The 13,974-nt window shown below is 38.2% G+C and overlaps 1 protein-coding gene across 4 annotated transcripts in view; it reads left to right on the top strand.

Annotated features, from left to right (window-relative positions):
* Positions 1–6,996: 6,996 nt before the first annotated feature.
* LOC129273968 (lanosterol synthase-like) overlaps positions 6,997–13,974 on the top strand; it is a 31,682-nt gene continuing 24,704 nt past the window's right edge. For 2 of the 4 annotated variants that reach the window (XR_010295455.1, XM_064108495.1), the window contains exons 1-6: positions 6,997–7,102; positions 8,317–8,491; positions 10,054–10,192; positions 10,689–10,797; positions 11,916–12,037; positions 12,946–13,042. Coding sequence is in view for 2 of the 4 variants with exons in the window: in XM_064108495.1 (XP_063964565.1) it covers positions 8,321–8,491; positions 10,054–10,192; positions 10,689–10,797; positions 11,916–12,037; positions 12,946–13,042 (638 nt within the window). In the remaining 2 variants the exon portion in view is untranslated. Of the gene's footprint in view, positions 7,302–8,316; positions 8,492–10,053; positions 10,193–10,688; positions 10,798–11,915; positions 12,038–12,945; positions 13,043–13,974 lie in introns of all 4 variants that reach the window. The other 2 variants (XR_010295456.1, XM_064108496.1) reach the window with 1 other exon arrangement.

The following is a 13,974-nucleotide window of genomic DNA, read 5'->3' as shown; positions in this document are numbered from 1 at the left end:
CGGAAGGGGTTAAGAGGGGCTGCTAATTATTATTTTCTCGAGTCTTTCTCAAGCCTTGTCATCATAACAGACATCAAATATCATGTTAGCTATAAAATAAACCGTTAACTGATTTCCCTGTGAATAACCTTCGTTCAGGGGGGAAATGGACTTGGTCGATGATGTCACAAATTTTTTTAATTCATGAATTATACTTTTTTTTGCAGATCTGATCAAGTTACAGTAGGATACCACAATGACATCACAACCTCACTATCACTTTCAGAATTTGTCTAGCATTCAATGTCTTAGCATGAATTCAGGCGGCTACGCCCAGCCAACCGATGTGTTGTGAACTGGCAGACGTCTACGGTACATGTTCGGAAGGGGTTAAGAGGGGCTGCTAATTATTATTTTCTCGAGTCTTTCTCAAGCCTTGTCATCATAACAGACATCAAATATCATGTTAGCTATAAAATAAACCGTTAACTGATTTCCCTGTGAATAACCTTCGTTCAGGGGGAAATGGACTTGGTTTTTTTTTTCAGGCTGAGTCTGGCTCATGCCTATCACCGTGGATAAACCGCATCCCCGACTTTTGCTTCTATCCCACCGAGAAAAAGGTGTGGTTAATAGATCGTTACTTACAGTAGTGTTCCATATACCTGTGAGTCATGTATGATCCTTTCCATGCCCCCCCCCCTTTTTTTGGGGGGGTGTATTTATTTTGATTTAAGTGATGATGATGATGCTGATGATGATGGTGGTGGTGATGAGTGATAAGGATTATGTTAGTGGTTGTGATGATGATGATGACGATGACGATGATGGTAGTAGTGATGATGGTGGTGGTGGTGATGATGATTATGGTGATCATGATGACGATGATGATGGTGATGATGATGATGATGCAAGATGACAATGCTGATGATGGTGGTGGTTATGGTGGTAATGATGATGGTGATGATGGTGATAATGATGATGAAGATGATGGTGATGATGATGATGATGATGAAGATGATGGTGATGATGATGGTGGTGATGATGATGATGGTGATGATGGTGGTGGTGGTGGTGGTGATGATAATCGATGATGCTGCTGCTGATGATGATGATGGTGGTGATGATGTGATGATGGTAATGATGATGATGCTGATGATGATGATGGTGATGATGATGCTGAGGATAATGATGATATGGTATAGTTGTGATGATGCATGATGATGATGATGGTAGTGGTGCTGATGATAATGATGGTGGTTGTGATATTGATGCCATATTGGTGATGATGATTGTTATGATGATGGTGGTGATGATAAAAAAAGAAGATGATGATTAATATATACCCCAAAGGAGGGGCCGGCGGGGGTAGAAAAAGAAATTAAAAAAAGAAGCCTGTTGTCTTGCAAAAGCAACCCGTATTATATTCAGTACGTTGAGAAGAAAAGATACCACCTTTATGTTAATTACCTTGCCCCCATCCAATAGAAAAATAGTTGAGCTATATCATTTTAACCCCTAACCCTAACCGCACCCCCAACTTTGAACTAATCAACAACAAAAAATAATCACACTCTCTTTCTAAATCCTCACATTTACATGCATATTTGAGGTACCAAGAAACGAAAATTAAGTTAAAGTCAAAGATTTCAAAGTATCAAAAGAGATTACCGGTATATGGAAATCTGCTGTTCTTGATCAATTCATCGACAAATGATAGCAAGAAAGAAAGGTTCCGACATTATTGGCCACTTACACACTCACCTAACAGTGTTACACACCCACACACAGCACTGCCGTCCTTGTACATTGCACAGTATGATACGGTACCGTACATCACATCACGATATCATCAAATTATGCTACTGGGTCTTTTTCCCGGCTTAGGAGAGGAAGAAACATTCACATTTCGCGCATCACAACCTCACTATCACTTTCAGAATTTGTCTAGCATTCAATGTCTTAGCATGAATTTAGGCGGCTATGCCCAGCCAACCGATGTGTTGTGAACTGGCAGACGTCTACGGTACATGTTCGGAAGGGGTTAAGAGGGGCTGCTAATTATTATTTTCTCGAGTCTTTCTCAAGCCTTGTCATCATAACAGACATCAAATATCATGTTAGCTATAAAATAAACCGTTAACTGATTTCCCTGTGAATAACCTTCGTTCAGGGGGGAAATGGACTTGGTCGATGATGTCACAAATTTTTTTAATTCATGAATTATACTTTTTTTTGCAGATCTGATCAAGTTACAGTAGGATACCACAATGACATCACAACCTCACTATCACTTTCAGAATTTGTCTAGCATTCAATGTCTTAGCATGAATTCAGGCGGCTACGCCCAGCCAACCGATGTGTTGTGAACTGGCAGACGTCTACGGTACATGTTCGGAAGGGGTTAAGAGGGGCTGCTAATTATTATTTTCTCGAGTCTTTCTCAAGCCTTGTCATCATAACAGACATCAAATATCATGTTAGCCATAGGCGGATCCAGCTTTTGGCGAAAGGGGGGGCGCACTGCCGAGCGGCGCACATATTTTTGCACTTCACCGGCGCCATAAAAGAAAATGTTGAAAAAGGGGTAAAGTCTGACCCTGTCAAATGTCCTTTTCAAAATGTAGGATTTCAAGTCATGACATTTTGCATGACCACACGAAGATAATATTTCCGGGAGGGGACGAGACTAGAACAAATTTTAGAAAAATACAAACAAACAAAAAACGAAAGAGTAAACGGACCGAGCTGCTCAATGGGACGATTTTTTTTAAAAAGTGTAATATAAGTATTTGGTGCACATTTTTCATAGTTTTCATGAAATGTTAAGGGGAAAAAATTGTTTTTCACAACAGCTGATCGCGAATTTGCCCCCCCCCCCCCTTCCCCCTTGCTGCGTACAGCCATTCCCTGAAGTCCACTTAAATCTCATTATAACAGAAAATATACATAAGTATAATCTTTCTAAAAGATATATAGAGAGGGGTAGAAAAACTTAACAAAGAAAGTAACAAGCAAAAAGTAACACAAATTTTGCATGTTATGTGCGATTTATTTATATGACTCATGAGATAGAGACACAAATCTCACCAACAAATTAATGCGAGCGCGAAGCGCGAGCTGAAATTTTTTAAGTATACTGACCTGAAAGCAGGAAAAGGGTGCCTTTTTAGGACTGTTTGTAGTAACTCATAAGGAGGATACATATCTCACTACACAGATAATGCGAGTGCCGAGGGCGAGCTGAAATTTCTTTATATTCTGGCAAAATTAAATGCTCGATATTCTAAGCATTTTTGGTACCAATGATTAAGATGGGTATCTACAAAAAAAAAAAAAATAGATGCGAGCGCAAAGCGCGAGCTTAAAATTTTGATATTTCGATCTGAAAAAAAAAAGAGTTTAATGTACGTTTTTGATATAGAACAAGATTATATCCAACAATAGATCATTGCAAATAGAAGCGGGAGTTCTTTTGAGGTTCAGAACTGAAAACGAGACATTCTATTCACCTATTTAATCATGAAAAGTATGGGGGTTTGCTACAGAAATGATGCGAGCGCGAAGCGCGAGCTGAAATTTTTTATATTCCAATCTGAAAAGCGGACAATTTGAGCACGATTTTAAATAAAGAACGAGTTGTGAAGCTCAATCTCACCTTTTCTTACTAAAGCATTGGAAAATAAGATCAAAATTAAAGGATTTGCTCTACACTTTTGCATGATTCTGGGATTTTTTAAAATAAAAAATTAAAGATTTCATGACATCTGTCCCGCCCCAGTTATTCGTTATGACCATTCAACAATAAAATGTATAACCAGGTGCCGCTTATCATTCTTGACTGGCGCCGATCTAGATTTAGGTGGCGCCGGTTACGACAAATGCAGCGCCGATTTGTCTTGACCGGCGCCGATTTAAACAAGTAGTGCTGATTATTTTTTACCGACGTCACATAATATTCAGGCAGCGGCAATATATGCGTCGATTTAGAACTAGGAGGCGCCGATTATTCTTGACTGGCGCCGATTTTTAACCAGGTGATGCTGATTATTCTTGTCTGGCGCCGATTTGGATTTAGGTGGCGCTGATTATTTAAGTTGATCGGCGCCGGTTAAGACTCAGGCAGCGTCGATTTACAACCAGATGGCGCTGGTTATTCTTGACCAGCCCCGATTTAGATATAGGTGGCGCTGATTATCCTTGATCGGCGCCGGTTAAGAACTCAGGCAGCGCCAATTTCTCTTTACCGGCGCCGATTTATAACCAGATGGCGCCGATTATTCTTGTCCGGCGCCGATTTAGATTTAGGTGGCGCTGATTATTTAAGTTGATCGGCGCCGGTTTAGACTCAGGCAGCGCCGATTTATAACCAGATGGCGCCGATTATTCTTGTCCGGCGCCGATTTAGATTTAAGTGGCGCTGATTATTCTTGATCGGCGCCGGTTAAGACTAAGGCAGCGCCGATTTATAACCAGATGGCGCCGATTATTCTTGTCCGGCGCCGATTTAGATTTAGGTGGCGCTGATTATTCTTGATTGGCGCCAGTGAGATGCAGGCAGCGCACTGCTACCGGCGAAGTTATTGGTAAAAAGGTAGTTAAAAGAAAAGATTAGGAAGATGATATGATTGTGCTTTGCTGGTGGAGAGTCTTTTCTTTACTTTTTCTAATGTTATACCAGTGTATATTTTTTTAAGAAGCGCCTTTTCTTTTCTTTCCTTTATTTTTATTTTTTCAAGCGGCGCGCCTTTTCTTTCTTTTACTTTTCTTTTATTATTTATTTGGAGCGGCGCCGCTCAAATATTAGGGGGGGCGCGCGCCCCCTGCGCCACCCCCCTGGATCCGCCGATGTTAGCTATAAAATAAACCGTTAACTGATTTCCCTGTGAATAACCTTCGTTCAGGGGGAAATGGACTTGGTTTTTTTTTTCAGGCTGAGTCTGGCTCATGCCTATCACCGTGGATAAACCGCATCCCCGACTTTTGCTTCTATCCCACCGAGAAAAAGGTGTGGTTAATAGATCGTTACTTACAGTAGTGTTCCATATACCTGTGAGTCATGTATGATCCTTTCCATGCCCCCCCCCCCTTTTTTTGGGGGGGTGTATTTATTTTGATTTAAGTGATGATGATGATGCTGATGATGATGGTGGTGGTGATGAGTGATAAGGATTATGTTAGTGGTTGTGATGATGATGATGACGATGACGATGATGGTAGTAGTGATGATGGTGGTGGTGGTGATGATGATTATGGTGATCATGATGACGATGATGATGGTGATGATGATGATGATGCAAGATGACAATGCTGATGATGGTGGTGGTTATGGTGGTAATGATGATGGTGATGATGGTGATAATGATGATGAAGATGATGGTGATGATGATGATGATGATGAAGATGATGGTGATGATGATGGTGGTGATGATGATGATGGTGATGATGGTGGTGGTGGTGGTGGTGATGATAATCGATGATGCTGCTGCTGATGATGATGATGGTGGTGATGATGTGATGATGGTAATGATGATGATGCTGATGATGATGATGGTGATGATGATGCTGAGGATAATGATGATATGGTATAGTTGTGATGATGCATGATGATGATGATGGTAGTGGTGCTGATGATAATGATGGTGGTTGTGATATTGATGCCATATTGGTGATGATGATTGTTATGATGATGGTGGTGATGATAAAAAAAGAAGATGATGATTAATATATACCCCAAAGGAGGGGCCGGCGGGGGTAGAAAAAGAAATTAAAAAAAGAAGCCTGTTGTCTTGCAAAAGCAACCCGTATTATATTCAGTACGTTGAGAAGAAAAGATACCACCTTTATGTTACCTTGCCCCCATCCAATAGAAAAATAGTTGAGCTATATCATTTTAAAGAATCGATCATCCTCACCCATATGTTTTCAAATTCAGAGACAGAAACAGTGGGTCCCTGGAAAATTTTGGATATATTAGTCTGCATAATACAGACTTTAATTGAAACTTAGATCAATAAGTGGGTCTTGGGAACAAGACTAACACAAATTAGTCCCAGTCATAGTTTTGATATGTTTTTATTTTAAGTTTACACAGATCCCGGTCGGGTCATTTAGGCTGCAAATTCAGACCAATTTCATCAAACGGAAGGGTTCGTGCCTGTATATGCAAACTACGATCGTACCACTTGAAGAAACACCGATTCAGGAGCTAACAGTGTGATATGGACGGCCAATTCGGCCATAATGTTTAACTGTAATACTTGAATTGTTACTGCGCGTGAAAATCTTTTAAAATATAATTTTTGACAAAAATCTGTTAAATCTTATTTCAAAGTATGATTTATTTCGAATGCCGATGGATGCTGCAAAGATAATTATATCAGATGCCACCAATAGAAAAATAATCATTCGTGCTTGAGCAATTAAACACGGTTTTGTCCAGTGTCAAAAGTGGTATATATATTTGCCTCCGATTTGCCGGCTCAAATTAAAGAAAGATGGTGAAATGAAAGCAGTAAATGAAGTACTCCCATTCAATTAAATTACTTTCTACTTTCCCTTTTCATGATGCTGTACATCTTTGTGCAATTAAGTACATGTAATCAAAATCACATCTTTCAGACTTTTTAGGCTTATTTTGATGAAAATGAGCATTTCAGGATTTTTCATCTGGTGATTTCTACTGATTATTTTTTTAATGGTGTAACATTAATGTGCTTATTAAAAAAAAAATTTGCAAACAATATATGACCATATTCATTATCAATGAATATATTTTACAATTCTTCAATCATGCATACAGAAAATCACACATCAAATCAATCACCATAGCTTGAGCATACAAAGAACAAAAAGAAACTTTTTTTTTTTCACTTCTGAATTCAGACTGCTGTTGTTATTCACCCCACCATTCAAAATTTCAAATCGTCACAATTAGGGAATTTTTACGCTCTCATATTTTGAGTACAATGAGTATGGTCAGGGTGACTGGTGGCTTTCCATAGCGGTACTGACGTCACATATCAGCTGAGTCGGAAAAAATGAATGGAGACATCGTTCGATGGGTCTATCTTTGTGAGCGAGCCAGCAAGTGTATCTATCCAAATTCCTCCATACACTGAGTGTAAGTTGAATCATGTTTTGTTTTCTTCGTATGGTAGCTTAAATATACCTCATTCCTAATATTTAAGGCCTCTTTGCCCAAGACAGCCGACGGACGGGAGCGAGAAACAAGTTTGGTAGCGGTACCGCGCTCGGTCGGTTAGCCCGTCCGGCTCCCGGGCGAACCAGACGCCGTGATGGTCGGGGTCAAGTCAGATAAGGTCGGGCTTCGCTCCGTCGGGTTCGGATCCAGAAAACCTGCTCCTAGTCCTAGCTTCTTGAGTTCTTCTTCTTTGTTTGATTTGGCTGACATCTAGTGAAGAAACGACTATTTCTTTCATATTTGGGTTATTTTCTCTTTATTTTTCCATCATTTTTCTGTTTTTCTTTTCTTTTTTCATTGTTCAGTTTTCCCCCTTTTTTTCTTGAAGTTGATCATGGCAACTCTCTTAACTTTTAAACTTGAAGTTAGTCTACCTTTTTTTCTTTTGTCTGTTTAAACTAAGTTCGAGTCAATAACGATGATGGTGATGATGATGATGGTTATTAATGATGGTGATGGTGGTGATGATGATGATGGTGATGGTGATGATGATGATAAAGATAGTGAATATGTGATGATGATGATGATGATCATGATGGTACTTGGTAGTAGTGATGATGGTGATTTAATATAATGATGGTGATTGTGATGATGGTGATGATGATTATGTGATGTGATGATAGTGATTTATGATTATAATGATGATAGTGATGAACGTAGTGCTGATGATATGGTGACTGATTTATGATGATGATGATGATGATAAAGTGTGTGTTCAAGATAAATGAATGCAGTTTTAGTAAACACTGACTTCAGGAGAAAGTCTCTAAAACCAAGGCTAATTTTCCTCGATCTAACTCTGATCCAGTTACATAAACTGAACTTTGTGAAACAATGAAATCTTAGCCAAAAAAACCCTGACCACACTGAAGATTGCCAACACAGATTCGCACGTGGGCAAATTTCGGAAGAACAACCTGATATTTGGCTGGAATGCTATGCTTATTTTGCTAATTTCTCAGCAATTGCACAATTTTACACAATTTCTTCCAGAATCCATTAGCACAAGTTTAATTCATACATACAGACACTTGTGTGGTCATTTTTTTAAATTCTGTACAAATTCATTTTGAAATCATTACCACAACTGGCATTTATCTTTAATGATAAAAATCTGTGTCTCTTTCTTCCAGAATCATGTCTGATAAGAAGAATCGTGGAGGACCATACAAGACCGCGCCGGCAACCGATCTCTCTCGATGGCGCCTCACCAACGTGAATGGACGACAAACCTGGAGATATTACCCGGAAGGGGAAGAGCCCGGACGTCCACAAAACTTTGTTGAAAAGTTCTCCCTTGGAATTGATGTAAGAATTTGTAATGCTTTTCTTCTCTGAAGGGCCAGTCCATCCCAGTAAAAATGTTGATTTGAATGAGAAGAGATACATCAAATTAGCATACGGTAATCGCTGAAAAATGTTATTAAAATCGGATGTACAAGTATAATGAGACAGCTATGACATTTTTACTTAAAGGTAAAAGAAAGTAATTGCAGAAAGCAATTATTTCATGAGAAAGCCATTAGAATCAAGGCAATTGCCAGATATTATCATAGATCTAGATCCGGGGGCCGTTTCATAAAGCTGTTCGTAAGTTAAGAGCGACTTTAAGAACGACTGGTGATCCTTTCTTACGCGCTTAAACATCGCCAATGAATATATCATTTACCACAAGAAAGGATCACCAGTCGTTCTTAAAGTCGCTCTTAACTTACGAACAGCTTTATGAAACACCCACCTGGTACATTGAAATCAACTCATCTTTGTGAAATCATGACATCTGAGCCGAAGACCAATAATTCTGATGATAACTAGCACAAAAGGCAGATGTAGGACAGTGTATCAATATTGCTTGGAAAAATACCCAACATGTTATGGAACTCTGTGCTTATTTTGCTCATTTCTCATTGATTACACTTTTTTTCCAGAACCATTTGGCACATATTTTTTTAATACATACAAACACATGGGTGGTCATTTTGTCAGATTCTGTTCAAACTCCTTTTGAGATAATTTCCACAACTGGTAGTTATCTGTAATTTCACCAAACTATCATGCACATCTTGGCTGGTGTACAAATTAGAGAACCGATGACATCATCCCTTTGCCATTTCTTTTGTGTTTTGATATATGGAATATGATATATTGTAGTTTCTTCCACATTATAATGAAAATAAAATGAAAATGAAAAGAAAATGTATGTTTTATTGTTTGAAATAGAAATCTAAAACAGAATGGGAAACCTGTTTTACTTCCTCATCGAATATGTGGGTAACCATTATGCAACCACTGTGATTCTTGTAGATGCTACTGATTTGGCAAGTCTGCAAAAATGAATATTCTATATTTCGTATAATAAAATACAAAAGAAATGGTGAGTGAATGAGTGACATTATCGACTCTCATTTGCATATATCATTGTGTTGGGCATATAACTTTTTTTTGGTGAAATATATACAAAAACTTTATTATTTTATAACTTTCTTATTCTACATGATGTTCAAGAGCTTAGTATTATTATTTCAATGTGATCTATTAGTAAAGATTTCAACCATTCTTTATTGTTATTGTTATCCACTATCCACTTTCCAGAGACAGAGCAGCCATGCCTATGCTCAGAACAGGGCCTGTACAGTCTTTCACAAGGACCAAACGCATAGATTACTCTTGATCCATACCGCATCTTGCCTACAGTATGTGTCATTCGACAGTTGCAGGCTGTCGATCGTTACATTGAAAGAGATGTTTTAAAAAATGTTCCCCAAATTCTCTTTTCTTTCGATGAATATTTTTTTTTCTGTTGAAGAAGGTTGGCATCTTATATAGGCAAAATATCTTTCACATTATTATTTTATTTAATTCTTATTTAGAATGATGAAGCTCCACCACTGCCCAAAGCGAGGAATGCCAAAGAAGCTGCAAAAAATGGCATGGAGTTTTACTCCAAGCTACAAACCGAAGATGGTCATTGGTCAGGAGATTATGGTGGTCCTCTCTTTCTCCTTCCAGGTAAGATAACACAGAGCTATAATTGTTTTGAAAAGTTATCAAAGAGAATAATGATTACGGAGGTTTACTCTTTTGGACGATGATTCATTAGAATATTGTCATTCACTTGATATACTGATATGTTGGAAAGTAAGAAATGATGCAGGGGACACTGAAATGAAGAAGAGTGGCTTTGAGTAGTAGTAATACTGATAGTAGAAGTAGTAGTAGTAGTAGTAGCAGCAGCAGCAGTAATAGTAGCAGCAGCAGTAGTAGTAGTAGTAGTAGTAGTAGAAGTAGTAGTGGTAGTAGTAGTAGTAGTAGTAGTAGTAGTAGTAGTAGTAGCAGTAGTAGCGGTGGTGGTGGTGGTGGTGTTTTGAGTAGGAGTTATTGCTTAGCTCATGTCTTATTTGCCACAAAGTGAGTGAAGTGTCGATGCCAATTGGTAAAATCAATTTATTTCGTAATAAGTAATTTCATTGCAGCGAGATTAATCTGTTGTCGTCTCATTCCACAGGTCTTGTCATAGTGTGTTTCATAACTGGTGTAGCTCTCCCAGATGCATCCAAGAAGGAGATGGTGCGGTACCTGCGATCAGTTCAGTGCCCTGATGGCGGATGGGGATTGTAAGTTTAGCAATTAACATTAATTTCCAAGTAATACCACTTAGGAATCGTGTTTTGGAAGTCCAGAAAAAATAGTTATGAGGAGACATCTCTTGATATAATTTTGAATGAATAGATTTTTTGTAAGGCACCGTATATCCCAGAAAAAAAACAATAAGTAAATACAAGAAATTTACTAGTACGATGATACACCTGATAGTCGCCTGTACTGAATTCTGGGGAACATTTCATAAACATTTTTGTCCAACAAGTTGTCGGATCTGATGACCTTCCTTTGTTTTGATTGGCTGAGAAGCACTGTTACTATGGTAACTTTGATGAAATGTTCCCCTAAAAATATGTGAAAATAAGTTTTGTCAGACGTGTATCAAGCAGATATCATTATTTTACATCTGGGACCGACCTTTAGCATCGCCATCTGATAGACGTGACCAGGGCTCGAACCTCTGCATCAAATCATAACTTCCCCAATGTATCTTGGATTACAGGAGCACACTACTGTCAGTGCCACTGAAATTTTTTTTAGTCAACCTTGTATGGTGTACTTATATTTCCAATAACAAAGGAAATCTGAATACTTCAAGATCTACATAGTATAGAAATAATTCTTTGTTTATATGACATAGTGTTATCTAATAAATGTAAAGCTGGTATTTACTCACTGCTCCCTGTTTTTTTTTTTTTTGGGGGGGGATGGGCTTATTCTTATAATTTTACCAAATATGTTTGTTTGTCCATATTAAATCTTTGTTAAATGAATGAAATTAAATACCTTGATGATGTGAAATATGAAGCACAATCTAAAAGCTGATTTATATGTTTGCATACCGGTTATACCGGTGTGTTGGCTCGGTTTGTAGAGCGTCTGTCTCACAACCAGGAGGTTGGGGGTTCAAACCCCGGCCGCGTCAGACCAAAAGATGTTAAAAGATGGGAGTTGCTGCTACCCTGTTTGGTGTTCAACGATTAAAGGGATAGAGCCTCGTCGATCTGGCGCTGCACAGCGGCTGCCGGGCCCACAATCAATTGGGCAAAGCAAATTTTTGGAGTATTTCATTTCATGTCTATTTCGAACAATAAAAAAATAGATTTTCATACCATATTTTGAACACTATCAGACACATTGAGGACCATCCTACCGTGTTTGGTACAGCAATGAACTATGTGACTATGAGACTTCTGGGTGTGTCCAAGGAGGATCAAGATCTCAAGAAAGCAAGGAAACTCCTCTTGGAGATGGGTAAGACTGGGATCAACTTCTCTATTCAAATCCATGTTTATTAGATGTTTTATATTGAACAGGAATCCAATAAAATGACCATCATCATCAATCCAAACTGTTAGGGGGTGTTGCAAGAAAAATTTGCAATCAATCGCAAATATTCTGTTGCAATCTTACAATTGATTGATCACTTTCAACTGTAGCAAATCAGATTACACTCCTTGTTTCATGTAGCAGATTAGCAATCGATCGTTAATTTGCAATTGCAATTAATTGCACGGCATATGCTTGATTTCGGGAACAAAAATAGACTTGCAATCAATCGCAAGTTTCTTGCAACGCCCCATTAGTCTGGGTTTGTCCCGCGAACCGGGGTGGCCGAATTCACCTCACACTTTCATCAATCGCCCTTACCCCCTCCCTCAATTTTGCCTGAATCTGTGCATCCTCAACCCAACCCTCCTACTTTCCTCATCCACTTGCCCTTTCCATGTCTTCTTTTGCCATCCCCTCCCCCTCCTCGAACCACCCGCCACCGAAGTATTTATATGTGTAAATGAAAAGTATGTGCCAAAGTGAGTCTGGTAGAAAATTTGTAATTGCTGAGAAATTAACAAAACAAGCATGACTAGATGTCAGGTCTTTTTCCAAAGAATGATTATACACTGCCCCACGTGTGCTTATCTGTGTTGGTGATCCCCAGTGTGGTCACTTTTCTGCTTAGATTTTATGATTTCACATTGTTTAGGTTTGAGTAAATATACCAGATTTAGACCTACCATTATATGGTGACAATTAATCTTGGTTTTAATTTAAAGACTTTCTCATTGAAATTAGTGTTTAAATACAACCACATTCCTTTATTTTTAAAACATATAAACCAGTAAACACAAAGATATTGTTAATGATAATTCTTTTGATTGTAGGTGGTGCAGAGAGTATTCCGTCTTGGGGTAAATTCTGGCTCTGCGTTCTCAATCTTTACCAATGGGAAGGAATGCACTGTCTTTTTCCTGAAATATGGTGAGAATTAGAAATAACATAAAGAATTTATATTGACCTGGTATGTGTCTTAAGTCAAAAGTCTGATTTGAATCAGTTCATGGTTTCAATCCTGGATCAATATGTGGGCAGCTAATTATTATCAAACATCTCAAAAAGTATTTGTTATTTATTGGGCTGAAGAATCTTTTCATCTCAAAAAGTATTTGTTATTTATTGGGCTGAAGATGTTAAAGCTGAAGGTGTTAACAAATTTCTATGGTGCGAGGTCATTTCAACACGCTGCAGCAGAGCTGTGGAACAAGTTACCATTTAACCTGAAACTTGCCGATACAATTGAGAGTTTTAAGAGTCTTTTAAAGACACATTTCTTTCTTTCTTTATAATAATTTTTTTTGGAATTTGTGCCAAGGTATTTTCATCTTTATATGACACTGACCATATATCTATTTCTCTTTTTTTCTCTTTTTCTTTTCTTCTTTCAAGCGCATAGGGACTTAAATTTACTTTTTGTGATATGCGCTATAAAAGAATGGTTCATTATTATCATTTTCAAGCATTATGTACAAATAATTATGATAGTTTTTCAGACCGTGTGATAATGGTCAATGTTTAGTGGCATAAAAAAGCATGGTTGCAAAAACAGTGTAAGTAATCCATTTTGCTAGCCAAAGGCATTAAATACACATTGAAACCATAATAAAAAAAAACCTCAGTTCAAATTTGACCCATTGAGCCCACTAAACTGATGATAATGGTCATGTGCAAGTTACAGGCCTGCTACTAAAATCAAAGTCATTTGATTAAAAAAAGAAAATACCACTTATGTGGCAACATCGGTCAACATGGATATGAAATCTAAGGTGCTGTTTCATATAACAGGCCCCTGTCTTACACAGAGTTGCGATTGATCTGATCAACCACAACTCTGAAAAGCCAGCAACGTCCACATC

This window comes from Lytechinus pictus, chromosome 13 (genome assembly GCF_037042905.1).
Source record: "Lytechinus pictus isolate F3 Inbred chromosome 13, Lp3.0, whole genome shotgun sequence".
Classification (NCBI taxonomy): Eukaryota; Metazoa; Echinodermata; class Echinoidea; order Temnopleuroida; family Toxopneustidae; genus Lytechinus; species Lytechinus pictus.
This window is presented reverse-complemented; position numbering and strand designations above follow the sequence as displayed.